At 35.2% G+C, this 19,477-nt stretch overlaps 3 protein-coding genes across 4 annotated transcripts; all 3 read left to right on the top strand.

Moving 5' to 3' along the window:
* Positions 1 to 6,665: 6,665 nt before the first annotated feature.
* LOC103401179 (probable polyol transporter 6) lies at positions 6,666 to 8,742 on the top strand. Its single transcript, XM_008339901.4, has 2 exons — positions 6,666 to 7,054; positions 7,242 to 8,742. The coding sequence occupies exons 1-2, from the start codon at positions 6,919 to 6,921 to the stop codon at positions 8,618 to 8,620; spliced, it is 1,515 nt and encodes a 504-aa protein (XP_008338123.3). The 5' UTR covers positions 6,666 to 6,918; the 3' UTR covers positions 8,621 to 8,742.
* A 2,158-nt stretch (positions 8,743 to 10,900) lies between these two features.
* LOC103401178 (uncharacterized) lies at positions 10,901 to 13,065 on the top strand. Its single transcript, XM_008339900.3, has 3 exons — positions 10,901 to 11,309; positions 11,624 to 11,965; positions 12,398 to 13,065. The coding sequence occupies exons 1-3, from the start codon at positions 11,022 to 11,024 to the stop codon at positions 12,878 to 12,880; spliced, it is 1,113 nt and encodes a 370-aa protein (XP_008338122.1). The 5' UTR covers positions 10,901 to 11,021; the 3' UTR covers positions 12,881 to 13,065.
* A 4,714-nt stretch (positions 13,066 to 17,779) lies between these two features.
* LOC103425055 (uncharacterized) lies at positions 17,780 to 18,775 on the top strand. Of its 2 annotated transcripts, none has more exons than XM_008363133.4 (3): positions 17,780 to 17,996; positions 18,294 to 18,356; positions 18,463 to 18,775. In XM_008363133.4, exons 1-3 carry the CDS (start codon positions 17,907 to 17,909, stop codon positions 18,598 to 18,600), a joined length of 291 nt encoding a protein of 96 aa, XP_008361355.1. In that variant the 5' UTR covers positions 17,780 to 17,906; the 3' UTR covers positions 18,601 to 18,775. The 2 variants fall into 2 exon arrangements, with proteins under 2 accessions (XP_008361355.1, XP_017184969.1); XM_017329480.3 differs by having other exon boundaries at positions 17,780 to 18,145.
* The last annotated feature ends 702 nt before the right edge of the window (positions 18,776 to 19,477 follow it).

The raw sequence follows: 19,477 nt of genomic DNA, 5'->3' as shown, positions 1-19,477 counted from the left end.
AGTAAGCTACTCTTGTCCCCTTCATGCTACTATTGCCATGCCAGCATTGAAATTGAATTTACGTATAACGTTACCAAATCGTGAAAAGTAAAGGAGCCTAAGCTTTTTTTATGCTTGAGATTCAATGGGTGGGCACTGGGCCGATTGTATATAAGTCAAAGAAAAGTCAACCAGAAGAGAAGAAGTATTTCATCAAACGCGTGGTGGGGATCCAAGGAAACAAAATCATATTGCATGCAAGTGTCTCTTCTTGTTTCCCTGGTTTTTTCTTTCTGTCCTTTTGGACCATGCTCTTTGGCAAGCAAAGTTAATGCTCCTTTTTCTATGTACAGTAGTCTCTCAGTATCTCAGATGTCCCCCCACCCCAGCAGCAATCAGCATGGCGCGCTCTGAGCATCCCAGTCGTGACTTGCGGAGCTCGATTCATTTTGCTTTGCATGCTTAAGCTAATGTCCTTTGTTTCTCTTTTTCTTCAGCTTGCTTTATTTATGTTGTCTTCTGAATTTGAAATTTGAATACCCTGTAGTAGTTTTGGTGGGTATTTTTATATCTTCACAACTACACGTAGTATTATTATTTTAGAAGGAAAGATCAATATGATATTATTTAAGAAATTTAGAACTCCATTTCAAAAGAGAGCAAATTAATGTAGCCTTACGGCCCTTACTCTCATCCCGCATAAGATGATTAGAAACAACTAAGATTTCGAATTTATTGTAGGCTAATTCCTTTATACTCGAGCTATTAGAACTATCAACCTTCCAATAAAGATTCTGTCCCTCAAGCTTATCCAGTTCAAATCATAAATTACATTCTTCAAAAAAAATATCAGGAGCTAAATCCACGACTCTTCAAACAAAGTGCTTGTAAAACCATTAAGTAGTCCATAACGTGGAGAAATTTTTCTAGGTGGCTGGTGTGCAAGTCCCATGACCCACTTCATCAGTTTGACAACAAACATGGGTGAAACTAACTCCAGTGGTCCCCAATGCCAAAGCCTTTGCATCCTCCACCAGCTGCCCAATCTTAGACGTGTTTGGTGACGAATCCCGCAGTGCCATTATGAGTGAATCACTCTCTACACATAGATTGTTAAAACCCCTTCTTGTCACCATTAACAAACCTTGTCGCATCGCGACTGCTGCTGCTTGAAGAGAGAATTATTCTTCATTGCTGAACCCGCTACAAAGAGACCATTTAAATCACATATTACTTGGTAAGCATATTAACCATATCAAACATTCATATCAGAACATGTGAATTAATAATATTACATGACAATATGACCGTTATATGCAAAAAAAAAAAATAATAATATTAAGGAAAAACTAAGCTTAATTGTAGTTGAAGTGTCATGTTCTAAATTGCTAGGTTGTTATAATATCTTAGATGTAATGAAATACGGGTAAATAAATTAAACTTAAATGTAGAAACTCGTGATGTCTTTCATATTTAATCAATTTTGGAATAAGTTAATTTGAAATTTACTGATAAAATTTTAGCATTTCTTTCCAATTTTGTGCAAAGTGTCACGTGGCCACCATTTAATGAAATATTGTTGATAATTTTGTGTTTATAACATAATATATCGATACTATTGCGTGATTGCACAATATTCACACTGAAAAACTTCCCCTCATAAAAAGTTTGAGCTTACTTTAATTTTTCTCTCTTCTACTTTTTGGGCTAATATTCAAAAGTACATGGCAAACCAAATCTTAAAAACTGTTGTCTCTAGGCCCAAATCTCAACTCTCATGCCAATTTTAAGCTATTCTCGTTTATATTGCACATCATTTGCTCGGTCGGAAACTTTGAACAAAATACAGACCGTTACCATCTCCAACCGAAGGGTCCAGATGGCCGAAAATAGTCCTAAGACCGTCTCCAACCTAGGGTCAGGCCAAAAGGCTAGTGGGCCCCACTGGACAAAAAAGGCCCAAATGAGCCAGCCAGCCAGCACTGGCTAAAAATTTTGAATCTCATGAACAGCTAGCTGACGTCAGCTAGCCGTTATTTTTGATTTTTTTTTTGTGCCAAAAATTAAAAAAAAAATATTTAATTAAGGCCCAGAAAGGTGATTGGTTATATGTGAGGATGTTGCTTTTATAAGCATGTTTGATTGCTCAAACCTCTCTCATAGTCGATGTGAGACAAATATAATAGGTGTCACACATGCAAGCTTTTGCTTCCTCAATTCTCTCCCGATGTGGGAAAAATATAATGGGTGCCCCAAATATAAGCTTTCTATTAGAGATGGTAAATGTGCATTTATACATGTAACTATCTCAAACTAAGTTGTACTAGTAATTGGACACTTAAATTAAAAAAATAATTTAACAAACAATTGTTAACCGCCGCAAGTAGACATGAAAGCAGCACCAATTACTATGACGAAGTAAGTGTTTTCACAATTTATTTTAAATATTTAATTATATTTCATGTAATTTAAGTTGTTGTAGTTTTTAAATTTAAATAATAAATTATGTTTGGCCCTCGGTTGGAGATGGTAAGAAATATGGCCCTGCACTGTTCATTAAAATATTAATTTCTTGAAGGGCCAGAAGGCTAAAACGAGCCCTCTGAGGCCATCTCCAACCGAATGCTGGCCAAATGGCTCGTTTTAGCCCTCTAGCCATCCAAGAAATTAATATTTTAATGAACAGTACAAAGCCATATTTGCCTCCATCTCCAACCAAGGGCCAAAGGGCCATAGCGCTCGTTTTAGCCCTGTCACAAAAAACTGTCTCCAACCGAGGGCCAAACATAATTTATTATTTAAAAACTACAACTTAAATTCAAATACAACTTAATGTTGTTTCATGTTACTTAATTTAATTTAATGTTGTATAATGGCTTAGGAAGTTATAGGAAAAAAAAATAGAATTTAAAAAATATATGAAACAAATTTTGTAAAGTAGAAGTCATTGGAAAAAAATATAATTTAGAAAAAATATAAAACAAATTTTGTAAAATAGAAGTTATAGAAAAAAAAAATAGAAGTTATAGGAAAAAAATTGTGTTAAAAAAAATATAAAAAAAAATGTAAAAAAAAAAATTCAAAAATAACGGCTAGCTGACGTTAGCTAGTTGTTGCATTTGAAATTTGGCCTAGAATTCATGTCGGATATAATCGACAGGAATGCTAGAATTTCTGGCCCAGCCCAGGGTTGGCTGGATTGGGCCAGCCAGATGGCCCTTTGGCCCTTTCAGATTCCGTGGGGCCCACGAGTCCTCTGGCCTAGCCCTCGGTTGGAGACGGTTTTCGGGCTATTTTCGACTCTCCGACCCTCTAAACCCTTCGGTTGGAGATGGCCTTATTGCCTTATTGGTCAAGTTTATTGGTGCTACATAAAACTGGTACAAGATTATTGGTCAAGTTTGCAACCAATTTCCTGGTTTGATCGGTCAAATGACATCGTACCTAATTACCATATATTTTCGTCGTGCTTTATAGCATATATCTTTTGTCGTGCTTTATGACACATTATATATATTGTTGTCACATTGTTCAGTAGGTTTGATTTGCGGGATTAAAAAACTAGTTCAACAGATTTGATCAAGCTCTAAATACCTTTATTTATTTATTTTTTCTTTCTATTCTGTAAAATTATGGTATAGTTTATGGATAAGTCTTCATTAAACGTTATAACAAACACTTGGGTGAGTGTTGTTCGACTCTCACCTTCCTGTTTATAAGGAAGTATAAACTCTCGTCGAATTTTTTTGGATCGCTACAATTTTGAAAATATAGGTAATGCCTCACAACGAAGAGTGTTTTTTGTTTTTTTGTTTTTTTTTGTTTTTTTTGGTCGAACATGAAAATCTTACATGAGGTAAACTTAAAGAAAAGCTGCTAGTAGGTCAAGTGGACAAAGAAGCCCAAGCAAAGCACATGATGACCCAATTAGGTTCCGTTAGTTGACGGAATAGTCTTCGAGCACAACCACTAAGTACCTCACAAATTCACCATTCAGGTCATGCATGACCAGTACCAACAAAACATAAGGGCCATAAAATAATACCACAAATGCAAATAAGTCTCAAATGAAGAACAAATTTAATCCCTACTTTCACAACAACAAAGATGCACAAAGAATACAAATTTACCTCTAAGATACTCAACAAATGAAATAAGCAACCAACACCAGTAACCATATCCACCACCCGAGGAAAAGCAAGAGAAAACTTTTGATGCCAACAAAGCAAGAAGACTAAACACCATCAAAACCATAGAAGGAGGCGGCACAGAGACCCAACTAGTTGCAAATCGATCGGTTTTGCACACATTCATTTGAGTGAGTGATGACTCGCTCTCGAGGTGGGGAGCAAATACAATGCCCATAAGAGACTTCTCAATCGATAGCAAACATCTATCAAACAAATGGAGGATTTGTGGACAGAGGAGTGGGAGGGTATAGGAGAGCACTTGTGTCATGCACAAAGAAAGGAGATCTAAGTAGTTGTTAAGGCTAAATTGAATCTAGTGCAGCAAATTGAAAATCTCTAAGAAGTGAGCAGAAAACCAAAAAGATGGAGATGAATCAAAAGAGTTACAACATCATATCCAAAAGAGTTACACGATCACATATTATTCAAAATTAGCAACCTTAGATGGAAACTGAAAAGACCTTGAAAATTATGGTAAATTGAATCAAAATTTTATTTTACCATTAATTCGTCTTCAATTTGAATGTCTTATAAAAAAAAAACTTCATAATTCTTATCCAGAAAAAAATCAGTTGACTCATCCGCTGAAAATGGAAAATTGTTAAATTGGAAAGAAAGTTAGACCTAAATGAAATATAGCAAATCCGGATTATTCCTAATAATCTTATAATTATATCTAATTTTATGTTCTTTTTGCATGTGTATAAACATAATTTGATAATGCGGGACGCGATAAAATACACTGTAGCCTACTTCGCCGCCCAACCCACTTGATAAGTTAGTACCACAGCTGGTACTCTATAGTGCGATATTATTTTATGCCATAAGTGAAAGCGATTCTAATTTCCCATGTCACTATCCAAAGAAAATAAAAAAATTAAGGGATAATTTGATTGCGGTCCCTAATCCTTAACATTCTTTGATTAAAACCTTAATAGTATTCAAAATTTGATCAAAGTCCCTTGACTTTGTACACCTCATTATATTACTATTAATATTTATATTCTTATAGTTTTGCAATTAATTGTTTGATATTTTATGAGATTTATAATCCTATAAATTTAAAATCATTCATTATAATACTATTAGAAACGGTTATAATAAAAAAAATTCAAACATTTTAATTGAATAAATGGATAAAAACTGTGTAAAAATAAGAAATAATAAATGGCAAAAGAATGTATCCATAGTGTTAAAAAAAATTGGTACATTTTACAAAAAAATTGGTACATTTCACATATAACAAAGTGGTACATTAATAAAGAAGAATGGGTACATCATAAATAAATTAGGGTACAAATAAAAGATTAAAAATTATGAGTACAAATGAATTTTTAAAAATATAGGTGCTAAAAGAAATTAATAAATGGGTACAAAATAAAACTAAAAAGAAAATACTACAAATTTAAAAAAAAAATGTTGCAAATTAAAAGTGGGTACAAACTAAAAATATAAATATATGGTACAAAGTTTAGGCATAAAACATAAATATACCATATGTAATTTTTCTATCATTGATTAAATTTACAATGTCACGTGATGATATACACATGGGTACAAACACAAATAAAACTTTAAAAAATATGGGCACAAAAAGAAACTAATATATGGGTACAAATTAAAAATGAAAAGAAAATTGGTAAAAATTAAAAAATATTTGCAAATTAAAAATTGGTACAAACTAAATATAAAAATATATGATAAAAAATTTAGCCATAAATATAAATATACTAATTGTAACATTTTTAACACTAAAGGAATATATTTAAAAATAAAAATATTTTATTATTCAAATAATTAATGATGTTATTAATACTAAGGACCTTGATCAAAAATTAAAAATGAATAGGATTTTAATCAATGGAGTAACAAAAAGAAGGATGTGAACCTAATTTTCCCAAAAATCAATTTCACCAATATTACTAGCAATAATGCATGGATGGTGCTAATCTTCCAGGTGCTTTTCTGTTACACTTTTTACATATTAAACAATTCAATCCTTAGTACCACAAATTTGAAATACCAACTTATTCGATCCCACCAAGAGTTCTTATCCAAATTTATTGTGTTTTACTCTTTTTCCAAATATATATCTGTATTAGTGTCTAAAGCTGCCTTGGTCAATGGCACATCAAGCTGGTGGATTTGGCCGACTATACAAGTGACCTATCAACGCGCTGTAAGTATTTTTCTTCAACTAGGCACTTTCCTCATCGTGGTTTAATGATCATGCTTCTGAAAGTGAAAACTACTAGCAAAAGCGGCCTAACTTTGAACAGATTTGGTTTTAATTTAAAGCGTGTTTTTATCACACTAACTAAGAGAAATATATACCAGTTTATCAATTCAAGTTTGTCACGATTTTGCTGGCATACTGACGGCTATCCATTTCCCACATGGTGTTTCCAATATTGTTCCTACCTTTAAAATACTCTTTATTGCATGAATTCCAAACTTGGCCTATTTTATTCCTATATAAAGCTAATCTGTGTAGCCAGAGTGACACATAAGTTTCTCCTGTCTATCCTTCCTAAAATTTCTTTTGAGTGTTCATGCATCTGAGATTTTATATCCAATTGACGATACTATATTATCCAGGGAAACTTTCATACACAGTACCCCAATCTTATTGTTTTTTCATGAATGATTCCTAGTGTTATAGAGGAGAGATATAATATTGGTAGTGGTACCTAGATATAGATTGTGACGAACACACACTACAAGCTAGAATACTCAGACGAGCGCATCTATGCCGAAGCATACTACTACATCCCCGATGGAGGTGGAGGGCAGTGGCGAAAGCTGCGAAACACCGGAAAGGATAAACAAGATTGCTTGTGCTTGTGCTGTGGTAGCCTCCATTATATCCATTATATTTGGCTATGGTATGCTACATTTCACATTTTTCTTTTTAATCCGTTATGTTTGTAGTTTAATACCCCCTTAATTAGATCAATTGGCTTCTAAACAATTTGGTTTTCCCTTATAATTAGATTTTAATTAAACATGAACGCATGATCCAACAATTTATGAATGTGGTAATCATGAAAACCAATTTCTTTCTCAATCTAGATACTGGTGTGATGAGTGGAGCCATGATCTTCATCAAGGAAGACCTCAAAATCAACGATGTACAAGTTGAAGTACTTGCAGGAATACTAAACATTTGTGCTCTAGTGGGATCCCTAGCAGCTGGAAGAACATCTGATTACATCGGTCGGCGTTACACTATTGTTATAGCCTCCATTATTTTCTTAATAGGTGCAGTGCTTATGGGGTATGGTCCAAACTATGCAGTCCTAATGACTGGGAGGTGCACTGCTGGTGTCGGTGTAGGGTTTGCACTAATGATTGCTCCAGTTTACTCTGCAGAAATTTCATCTGCCAAATCAAGAGGCCGTCTAACCGCGCTCCCAGAGCTTTGCATAAGTCTTGGAATCTTACTAGGGTATGTATCAAATTATTTGTTTGGTAAATTCACTTTGAAACTCGGATGGAGATTGATGTTAGGAGTTGCTGGACTTCCTTCTATTGTCTTAGCTTTTGGGATTCTCAAAATGCCCGAGTCCCCAAGATGGTTGGTGATGCAAGGTAGGCTAGCAGAAGCCAAGAAAACTTTGTTACTAGTTTCTAATTCCAAACAAGAAGCCGAGCACCGTTTTCGCGATATCTTGGTTGCTGCTGGAATCAACAAAAATTGCAACGAAGATGTGGTGAAGGTCAGTAACACCACTAGGGGTGAAGGGGTTTGGAAAGAACTATTTTTGAGGCCAACGCCCGCCGTCCGCAGGATTTTAATTGCAGCGATTGGAATCCACTTTTTTGAGCATGCGACAGGGATAGAAGCTGTTGTGTTATATAGTCCAAGAATATTCAAAAAAGCTGGGATCCTTGGCAAAGACAAGTTATTGCTTGCCACAGTTGGAGTTGGGCTCACAAAAACTGTGTTTATATGTGTAGCCACACTGTTCCTTGACAAAGCTGGGAGAAGGCGCCTACTGTTGACCAGCACTGGTGGCATGATTATAGCCCTAGCAGGTTTAGGGTTTGGTTTGACCATGGCTGAGCACTCCAAAGAGAAGCTGACTTGGGCTCTAAGCTTCAGTATTGTGGCAATATATGTGTTTGTGGCATTCTTCTCAATTGGGCTGGGGCCCATAACATGGGTTTACAGTACTGAGATTTTTCCCTTGAAGCTTAGGGCACAAGGTACCAGTATTGGGGTGGCTGTGAATAGGCTTATGAATGCAACTGTTTCTATGAGCTTCATTTCAATTTACAAGGCAATTACAATTGGAGGGGCCTTCTTTATGTTTGCAGGCATAGCTGTTTTAGCCTGGATATTTTTCTTTTTCTTCTTGCCAGAGACTAAGGGAAGATCCTTGGAAGAGATGGAATTGGTTTTCAGCAAAACTAGTGATGCTAGTAGGTCTAGAAATGGTACTGTATGAATGGGTTCAAGAAGTAATATGTAGAATATGACTAGTTTGGGGATAAAATTAGTGGAACCTGGAATTTGGAATGTGTGTCTGTCAATACATTATGAAGATCTATAATTGTCGGTTTTTTTTTATTACAAGCAATATTATTATTTTAAACTAGACTAAAGCGACGGAGAGAGCTTCAACCCAGAACACAATGAATTGAAAAAAAAAAATTCCTATCCACTAGGTCAATCCACCATTTGCCGACAGTTATTCATTAATTAGTATATTTAATGTATTGATTATGTTATGCTTTTACCAATTGCAATGATGTAGTGAAAGAGATTTTATTTATGTTTTATTCAAAAGCTTAATTATGAAGTGATTACAATCTTTGCTTATATAGCAAAAGATTCCAATTCACACTACTAGATTAAAGGCCAAATGCCGTAATTCACCTTGCTTTAATTTTTGGGATGACAATTCAAACAAAACAAATTAACTACTGTATATAGGAGGGAGATATTATTCGTATGCGTTGAGAGAAATCCTGCATCAAGGAAAAAAAATCTTGCATGTGCTTATAAGTAGTTGAGTTTCTCATTGTATTGTCAATTGGTTTTATGGTGGAACCTTAACTTTCTTCATGGTCTCAGAATATGTTGTTCCATGTGTGAAGCCCAATAGCTACACATGCTCCACGTCATCCGATTAGCGTTGTTCATGTGATTAGCTTGAAAATTTGTCAGACATGAAAGTGTTGAGAAAAATCCACATTAGAAGAGAATGGATCTTACATTGCTTATAGCCTTATAAGTAGTTGTTTACTTTTCATATTTTCAATGAATTTTACGGTGAAGAAATCTCAATTTCCTTCGTTATGTTTGCAGGCATTTTTGTGGTCGCTTGGGCCTTGGGTTTTATTTTTTCTTTCTATTTTTGCATGTCAGGGAAGAGACCAAACGAAGATCTGTTTTTTGGTCAACTAAAATAAAAAACCTTTATTAAACAAACAACACAAACTTTCAAATCACTGGCCCACAGACAAAATATACAAACAAAAAAGGACTAGCCAAAAAAACAGAAAAGCCCAACCAAAGGTTGAGCCCAAACCAGAAAAAACCGAGAACAACCTAGAACTTTGCTACAGTTGTTTCCACACCAAAAAATCTCGTCCAGCCGATTCCATGCTTTCGACGAAGCATCCCCACCCCAATTGCCTCCATTAGCTAAGAACATCTCTTTAATAGCAACCACAAGCAGGAAAAAAATCAGCCATGAAGCCAATGAACATCCACATGCAACGCTGCCAAAGGCACAGAGAGAGAAGGTGATGGTGTTGATGACGCCCGAATCGGTGAGAACATCGAAATTTGACACACCGACTCGATAAATCGCAACGAATCGTGATGAAAAGTGGCTACAAATCAAATTGGAAATGTCCCGGAAAAAGGGATGCCAAAGGATTGTACAGAATAGACTAAAAATGATTGATAGAAAAGGGAAAACACAGTAGAAAAACATAAAGGAAAAAGCATAACAAAAAGAGAAGAAACTGCCACAATCCTTTTCTGTAGAAACACTTGTGATGATGATTCTAAATTTGAAGTTGCAAATGGTGTTGGAATGCAGTAAAAAAAGCAATGGATAGCAATTTACCATTTAAGTTTGGGTTTTTAGTCAAAATAGTATATGAGATTGTTCTATGTCAATCATTGGTCATTTTGTGAATAATCTTAATTAAATTGAAGAAATCACCAATTCAAATAGAATGGTTGATTTGACAAAAATATCCTCAATTTAACGAAGATTTTTCATAAAAAAGATCAAAATGATTGACGGTGAATAATCTCAGGGATCACCTCTATTAATTTTAAATCGCAGGGGTCACTGTGATGAGTTATGCCAGTTTTAGGAATCATTTTGGATAATTTTTTTTATAATTTGAACAGAAAATTAGGTGAAACTTTGTATATATGTCAATAATTTCTTGTCACCTCATAATCATTTACTTCTCTTAAAATGAGACGAGAATAGTTTTGTAATTTGAAGGATTTAAAGACACAGATATACAATTGTTCAAGCGGACATGTTAGACTATAGGAATGCGAATTTTCTGACTAGTAAGAATACAATTATTGTTATTCAATTTAATTTAAGAAATATGGCTTAACTATGCACCTAAAATAGAAAGTTAAATCAAATCCATCTAATCTTGCCCACATGACACCTACAAGCAAGGAGAACCTCTGGCAAATTCACATCCACTCCCATCCTCTCACCATCTCCACTCTCTCCACTTAGTTCCCTCTTTTCCCTCATCAGGTTTGAGGAAGGAGAGCAAGGCGTTTTAATTAAGCCCTTGACTCTAAGTCTCTCTCTTTTTTTCTTCCTTTTCCCTTCTCTCTTTTATGAGATCGTAATACACATGAGGAAGCTTTGTCCAAATATTGATAAAGAAGATGGCCTCGAGACGGTTCTTGAGGTCCCCATACCAGAAGAGATGTTCACGAGTATGGGAAGCAACGTGCATTTGCGATGGCAGAACATGTTAACGTGGATGAAGGCTCAAACTTCCGACAAATGGTCTGCGCCGGTCATCGCCGGACGCTTAAACGAGCTGCGGTTCTTGCTTTACCTTGTTGGCTCTCCTCTCATCCCTCTTCAAGTTCAATTGGGACATTCCGTCCATCGTCCAGTTAGAGATTCTTCCATCGTAAGAATCATCGATCCTTTTCATAGTTATTAATTTCTTATACTTTGTTACGGATTTCTATTGTTGTTGCTGAAAATGCATGGTTATAAGGCATCCACCATCTTTACTTATTACATTAATATTATTGACAAAATCTCTAACTAATACCAGTTGAGACAATTCATTCGAATGAATACCTAAAGAGAATATACGTATTGTAAAGAAAGAATCAACATTCAAATACATCGTGCAATAGTTCCAACACAATAATGAGAATCTGAAGATCACTTCCTATGCTTGAAATAATCACAATAATTCTACTCAATATGTTACAGCAAGCTTCCACAGCCAAATACATCGTGCAACAGTACACAGCAGCAACCGGAGGGCAACCAGCACTGAACTCAGTGACCAGCATGTGTGTGACCGGCGAGGTAAAGATCAGTGCATCGGATTTTCACCAAGGGGACGTGAGCGTTGAGGTGAAAAGGAGCTCAGCCGAGAGGGGTGGTTTCGTGCTGTGGCAAAAGGATCCGGACTTGTGGTGCTTAGAGCTTGTTGTGTCTGGCTGCAAGGTTATCTGTGGAAGCAATGGCAAGCTTTCATGGAGGCATTCCTCTAACCAACAAACAGCCGTCTCTCAAGGCCCACCTAGACCATTGCGCCGTTTTCTACAGGTACATATACATATATTCTTCAACATATTCTGATTTCTTGTAGGAACGAGAACGAAACTTTTTGCACCACATTTACGGAAATTCGTCTCAAACAGACATGCGCATAAAACTATTCCACTTGAATCGGTACCTCAAAATTTGTATTATATAAGCAAATGGAATTAGCCTAGTGACGTGGTATAAGCAGGCTATCTAGGTTTAGGATTCAAAATTCTATAATGTAACAAAACAAAATCTATGCTAAATAGATCCACATACCTGATAGAATTAATTTGTCAATACAAGTGGGATCCCATTGACAGATGTAGTGTGTGAGTAAATGTGTGAAGATTTTCTTCTTAAATATTTGTTTTTGCTACATTTCTTAAAAACTGTTCAGTAGGGTAACTAATTTCATGGAATTGAGAACTGATTTGACGTGAACATATGCAGGGTTTAGACCCAAGGGCCACGGCCAATCTATTCGCAGATGCAATGTGCATCGGTGAGAAGATCATCCACGACGACGATTGCTTCATCCTCAAGCTAGAAACAAGTCCAGCAATTCGTGAGGCACAGAGTGGTCCAAACTATGAGATAATTCACCACACAATATGGGGATATTTTAGCCAGCGATCGGGTCTACTGGTGAAATTTGAGGACTCAAGGCTACTTAGCATGAAAAACAAAGGGGACGACACGGATGTGTTTTGGGAGACGAGCACCGAGTCGGTGATACAAGATTACAAGTACGTCGACGGCATCAACATTGCTCATAGTGGGAGGACTAGGGTTAAGGTGTTCAGATATGGTGAGCAATCTGCCAACCACAAGAGGGAGATGGAGGAAACGTGGAAGATTGATGAGGTGGATTTTAATATATGGGGTTTGACAATGGAGAGCTTTATGCCCCCCGCTGAAATGAAGCAAGGATAGTTGATTTGATATGAGAAATTTTGTTTCTGTTTTTAATTTACAAAGAGATAGCTGAAAGAAAATTAAAAAATGTGTAAATACTAGTGAGCGTGGAAGTGATACACGTATGGCAAGTGATGAAAAGATTTTGTAAAAACAATTTTGTTAAGCTGCATAATTGAATTGAAATTTTGTTTGTACGTTAATTGGCTTTGCATATAAAAGGGTGTGGTTATAATTTCCCGTAGTATAGAATGCTTCAAATTTATAACCGTAAAATATCTATTTTGCAATAGTGTTCTTTTTTTTTCTGTTTGTATGAACAAATGATATTATCTATATTGAAGGAAAATTATCAACTTAGCTTGACAATGGGTTAGTAATAATGCAGTTCAAATTCTCCTTTAGTGAGAATCAAACCTAAAACCTCTCACTTACAAGTGAAGATGAATGCCATTAAACCATAATACTAAGTGACACTTGCAATAGCTTTAAATCTCAATGTTTAAGAGCTCGTTTGGAAGTTCTTTTAATATGGCTGAAAGTTTTTTTTTTTTTTTTTGTGAAAATATTTTTGGGACCAATATCTAGTAAAAATGTAAGTGAAACTTGGAAAAACACATGAAGTGCTTTTAGAATAAAAAAACATTTTCTTCAAAAACATGCCCTAAATCTGATTGTTCATTTTGTGAGCATTTAATGGTTGCATTGTAAAAAGATTGATATAGTTAGTGAGCATTTTGTGTAATTTTCTATATTTTTAATGAAAATTTTATTTTCTGACCAAAGAAATAAAAAAGAAAAGTGGTTGGTCTCATAAATTCCGCTAGCTTGTCTTTAAAGCCTGTATAAAACTCCCATACGGTTTAGAAGCTGCTTAAAGTTTAGCGCCTCAAAATTCAGAGAGTTTAGCTATTCAACCATTAACGCTTTCACTACCAGCCATGCAAATGGAGGAGGAAGATCTTCATTGTAGGGTCCCATTATTAACTGTGCTGGGAGAAATTTTGGGCCCCGACGACAACCTTACAAGACTCTTGATATGTCATGCTAATCTTGACTTATTCTTTGATATCACTTTCCTCACACACCAACTACAATTCGGGGGAGGTAGATTGTTTACTCTCCTGTTTGGGTATCCTTTTCATCTCCTCTTATTTATGCGGTCATGATTAAGCCACATCAACATTTTATATTCTTATTGCTTTTTGTCTTATTATCTCTATAAAAAAATTAATATAAAATGTTGACGTGGCTTAACCGTAACCGCATAAAATAAAAGGAGATGAAAAGGGCACCCAAACAGGAGGGCAGACAATCTGCGTGCCATGTCAAAGACCATCTCTTGTGCTAGAGGCCTTCTTCAAAGTTTATTAATTGAATCAAGATCATAGAGAAGCAATGAGACACTATATCGTACGAGTTCTCCAACTTGATTTGTGACTTGTTTTAAAGGATAAAATTATTTTGTAATTATAGTATGGGACGCTCTTTTTTTTTTCAATCGAGTTGAAATCACTTTTAAAATTTTATCGATGTCCGAATAAAATGCAAGTCCATCGTTTGTTGTATTTATCCATTGTCACAGTACGATTAGTGTATAGGATCCTTAAAAAAATAGGAAAACTAATGAAAAGAGCTTGAAAACTTTGAGTTTTAATGATAATGACAAAATAAAGGGTAAAGTGAATAGTACCAGAATTGACTTTTTAGTGTAAAAATGTGGTTTTTCGTTAAAGTGAACAGTACCGGGTGCTTTTCGTTAAAGTTCCCTAAAAAATATTAAAAAAGGGTAAATAGAATAAAATAAAAACTATTCAATTAATACCACATGAAATACGACTTCCTGTTCACCAAATTTTAGAGGGCAGCTTTGTATCTAGAGTTTGAGGATGTGAATTTACACAATATCTACCATCAACATAGATGGTTGATCTGTTGTATAAACTCGAATTTTTATCAAGTTAGTCATATGTTTTATTTTTGTTTCATCCATTAAGGTTACTCTGAAACATTAAATAAATAATAAATAAATAAAATAAGTAAAAAAACTTATTTTTAGTTATGACACATATATTATCCACCAAATCTCACTTTATTTTTTATATATTTACATTGACTCACTTAACCACGTGCACTCTTCTTTTGTGTTTCACTTTACCTCCTATACTCTATATTGTCTTACTTTAACATTTGCATTTTTACTTAATGTCCCATTTACATTATTCCGTCAAATAAGTTTAAAGAGTTGTTAATTGTAATAACATGGCATAGAAAATTTAGTCTTTTCAAATACGTTGGTTGTCTAGAATGTTAGGTGGGTTAAACTCAAACTAGGTCTTAATTATTCAGATTAAGAGAAAATATAAGAGAATGTTGAATTTCAAGATTCGTGAATTAAAATATTGTTTTTGGACCTTTTTACAAAGATTCGAAGAGTTCTATCATCAGAATCTCTACTTCTATCGCAATCCTCTTTCTTTTTTTTTTTTTTTTTTTTTTTTAATCTGGAGAAATCAAACCTATTTCAATTTACCCCACATCCTTACACTCCAGGATCTTACCAACATAGTTGAAAAGACTAAATTGTTCATGCCACTGCTAGCACAATTGATGGCTATTTTTAACTTATTTGACAAAATCGGGTAAATAAGACATTGAGGAAGAGTGCAAGTAAGACCATACATAATGTAGGGGTAAAGTGGACACGAAGAAAAGTGTATGTCATAAAGTAAGTCAATATGTAGTGTAGAAGCTAAAATGAGATTTGGTAAAGAGCAAGTACGACAACAACAACAACAACAAAGCCTTATCTACTAAGTGGGATCGACTATATGAATCCTACAACGCTATTGTGCTTGGTTATGCGCCAAGTCTTCTGTAAGGTCTAAATACTTCATGTCTTTTCTTAGTGTCTATTTCCAAGTCTTCCTAGGTTTTCCTTTAACCTTATTGCCCTAAGCCTCTATCTCATAATCATATTTCCTAACCAGAATATTTGTAGGTCCTTCGCTCACATGTCCAGACCATATTTTCGACCCTCAAAATAGTACAAGCCGGAAAACAGACCACGAAAGCCCAATAAAAGTCAAAGGCCAAAGAAGAATAGGAAGCCCAAGGCCTAGTAGAATCAAAATGAGGCATGTCCGAGTGCTATAACCAACCACTCACCAGCCTCGTTCGACGAAGGACATAAAGTACTTTCTCACCACCAAGGACACGTGGGGAGACCGACAACTTAATGACACAAAACTTTAGGGGCAGGCCTACTCAGACACCAGTCAAGCCATATGTCAACCACCAAATAAAAGTAGGAGTCTAGGATGGGACGTAAAGGCAATCAAACCATTGCTCGGGAATGGCATCGTTGACTTATCAAGGCCAAGCAGGTTGCTCGCCACACATTGAGCTAGAAGGACGTGCAATTTCGACTGAGTAAATGTCACTTCATCAGCGAATATCGACTAATAGTGAAAAATGTTATTAGCAAGCAAGCCTATTTAAGTGGCTCATTAGATGCCATAAAAGTAAAGGTAGGTGAGCCCAAGGTTTTTTGGGTTCACTGTATATAAAGGGGTGTGAAACTCTTGTAATGGGGTTGGATAACTAAGGGGGGTGTATTCAATTGGGATTTTGATGAATTTTAATTCTTTTAATGAATCTAGGGGTATTCAATCAGGATTTTAAGTGATTTTCTGAAATTCAAGGTGTATTCAATTAGAATTTTGAGATAGTTTATTAAAATCCTTAGAAATACGGGTGTATTCAATTAGGATTTTAAATAAGTTTATAACATTCCAGGTGTATTCAATTAGAAATTGATTTTAAAGAATTTGAGAAAGTTGAGGAATTAGAGGGAATTGGAGAGATTTCGTAATGTATTTTAAGCATCCACAAATCTCACCTCTCCCTATGAGATTTTGAGGGAATTGAATCAAAATTTTATATGGAATTTCTACAGATCAATTAAACTCCATAAAAATCCATGAATTTATAAATCCATTAAAGTCTCTCAAATTCTCAATCGAATACACCCTCCTAAAAGAAGAGAGTTATTGTCTTTACCCTAGCACTACTTGTAATATTTGAAATCAATATATTATGAGCAATAAAATGGATGTAGCCCATTTTTAAGGGTGAGTTCATTATGGCTTTGATTCCACACCCACCAATGACTAATTATTTTAGTTTGTTAACCTATAAGTTTTGAGCGTTAACACATGTTAATTAACTGATTTTCTCTCATCTTATCTTAAATGAGCCATTCATAATTTCTCTAAGATATATTTGTGTTTAATCCTGTTATTTGTTGTGTACCTAATTATCCAATAAAACATTTTCATTTTCGCTATACTTATTTTTTACCTGTATTAATGTAAGATCATTCAATATTCCATGCTATAAAGCATCCTATAAAAATTTTCTTTGAACGTTATTGACAACGATTTCACAACACACGTGTTATAACTGAAAAATAAGTCGAATAAAAATTTTAAAAATGAAGCGGCCAGAACTTTCCATCGAATATGTTCTTATATTCCTGAATCAAATCCGTTACTTTTGAGGCAAACGAAACGCCTTCGTGGTCCTCCCTGGTTGGCCACCGTAGGGCGCAGCACCACGCCGACAGGTGTCCCCAAGAAAACCGCCATAAGTTACCCCATTTGGAAAAAAAATGTGGGGACCACGGCCATTCCAGAGTTTCTGCATAAGGAAAAGGTAACCAACAGCTGCCACGTGGGGCATCCTCATGTTCCCAATGCCACGTACTCGAATTTCTGCGGTGTATTACTGGCCACGTAACGTTACGTGGTGATCTTGCTCATCCGTGCATTGGCTCACTAGAGTCAATCAGTCAATGAGTCACGACCGACCAAATAAAAATGCAGAGTTCTTATAAACACTTCCTCTCACAATACTTTGTTTTCTTCATCAGATATCAATCGCTACGCTTATCTGTTTCTGTCTCCCATCTCCCAGAAAGCAAAAGAAAATTTCTGTTTCTCTCTCTATATCTTTCTGTCTTGTCTCTCTCACTATTAAGAAAATGGAGGCTGCACCAATTCGGATTGATAGGAAACCATCCATAGAAACCGAGCCAAGAACGTTGGGAATGGAACAAATTGAATTTGCAAGGGTACTTATGTTAATTCTTTTCTGGGTTTTTGAGACATGCATATATGCTCCTCCTTGGCAAGAACAGTTCACTTCGTGATGGCAAAAACGGGACGATTTACTATTTACCGCTCTTGTACTAAGCAGAAGGAAGAGAGTAAAGTACACGAGGTTTTATATGGCGAATACAAGATCATTTCTTTATCCCTTTTTGCTACAGTATATGGAATGAAAATTGGAATTATGAGTTTGAATTTTTTTTAAAAATTATCTTACTTTTTATGGGTTTGTAATTTATAAGTGTGGTGATATCGTGCAGGAGGCAGCCAAGTATGTGGTGAATACAAAGAATATGGAAGAAGCAATGCGCATTTTCACAGAGGTTTGTTGTGGTTGAAAAAACCCTTTCAATAATTTTTTGAATAAATATTTTATAACAATATTAGAGACCAAGATTTAAATTAACTAAATTATTATTAATTTTGCAGGGTTTGGAGCCAGTGGTAAGTTCGATCCAGCAAAGTGGTGATGAAGTGATGATGGCTTCAGTTGAGGAGCCTGAGTACTCGGAACCTTATTACAGAAGACCACGAGGACCCAGGGAGATTGTCTCAGCACCTTTTTAGCTGGTGATCAAATACTTTTGTAATTTAATTACTGCAGGTGTTTTGAATGTAAAATATTGTACAGGATATGGATTGCTTGTTTTTGTTTTTCCTTCAGTCGGTCTTTTTGTAACTTGTTCTTCTTACGATGCCGAAAAAGTTTTGAATTGATTGAGATTTTCCTAAGTATAGCAAACTTGGACTTTTTCTTCTTCAGATTGTTTTTCTTTTCTTTTTAAAAGGGACCAACAGTTGACATCGCCACCGCAGTTCACTCTTTTGGAGGCTAAAAGAGCTCATACGGCATTTCAACTTCATCTGGTCATTATCGTGTGATTTATAAACAGTCAGGAATAGAACTGAGGACGTGTCATGTGAAACAAGAGTCTAGAATTCATCTTCAATTACTGACCACCGTGGTAGTTTCTTGTAGACTGTTCGTTTATTCTTTTCCGGCTCGTGCATGATCGTGGATAGACTTTTCAATGTTCTAAAAAAAGTACAATAATATAATTGATTAAAAACTTTAAAAAATATATATAACCAATTATATCATGACATTTAGTGTTTTGTGCTGTATTCTTGGGTACCCTAAAAAATTTCTCGTGACAGTAATCTTTAACTAATTAATACTCTCGTGACAGTAATCCCTAACTAATTAATACTGATTCTAATCTAACTACTAGTGACAGTGACCCCACTGGTACTGATTCTAATCTAACAACCAATACACGTAGTAGGGATGAGATATTCTATGAAAGGTTTATTCTCTTTCATAAATTCAATTATTCAACTGAAGTATTTACTGCGATCAGGTTTAACATGATGACTATCTTAGTAGGTGCATGTGGAATGTCCTCTTTTATTTTGGATTTTAGGGATTTGATTTGCGTATCTT

Source organism: Malus domestica, chromosome 15 (genome assembly GCF_042453785.1).
Source record: "Malus domestica chromosome 15, GDT2T_hap1".
In the NCBI taxonomy this organism is placed as follows: domain Eukaryota; kingdom Viridiplantae; phylum Streptophyta; class Magnoliopsida; order Rosales; family Rosaceae; genus Malus; species Malus domestica.
The sequence above is the reverse complement of the archived record's forward strand: the minus strand, read 5'-3'. Positions and strand labels throughout refer to the sequence as shown.

Bases quoted from the DNA above. Each gene is read 5' to 3' on its own strand.
- LOC103401179 (XM_008339901.4), top strand. From the start codon at position 6,919: ATGCCGAAGCATACTACTACATCCCCGATGGAGGTGGAGGGCAGTGGC. The intron at 7,055-7,241 runs GTATGCTACATT...TTCTCAATCTAG, and splicing joins ATCCATTATATTTGGCTATG to ATACTGGTGTGATGAGTGGA.
- LOC103401178 (XM_008339900.3), top strand. From the start codon at position 11,022: ATGAGGAAGCTTTGTCCAAATATTGATAAAGAAGATGGCCTCGAGACG. The intron at 11,310-11,623 runs GTAAGAATCATC...AATATGTTACAG, and splicing joins CAGTTAGAGATTCTTCCATC to CAAGCTTCCACAGCCAAATA. The intron at 11,966-12,397 runs GTACATATACAT...GAACATATGCAG, and splicing joins CATTGCGCCGTTTTCTACAG to GGTTTAGACCCAAGGGCCAC.
- LOC103425055 (XM_017329480.3), top strand. From the start codon at position 18,032: ATGCATATATGCTCCTCCTTGGCAAGAACAGTTCACTTCGTGATGGCA. The intron at 18,146-18,293 runs GTTTTATATGGC...GATATCGTGCAG, and splicing joins AAGAGAGTAAAGTACACGAG to GAGGCAGCCAAGTATGTGGT. The intron at 18,357-18,462 runs GTTTGTTGTGGT...TTAATTTTGCAG, and splicing joins CAATGCGCATTTTCACAGAG to GGTTTGGAGCCAGTGGTAAG.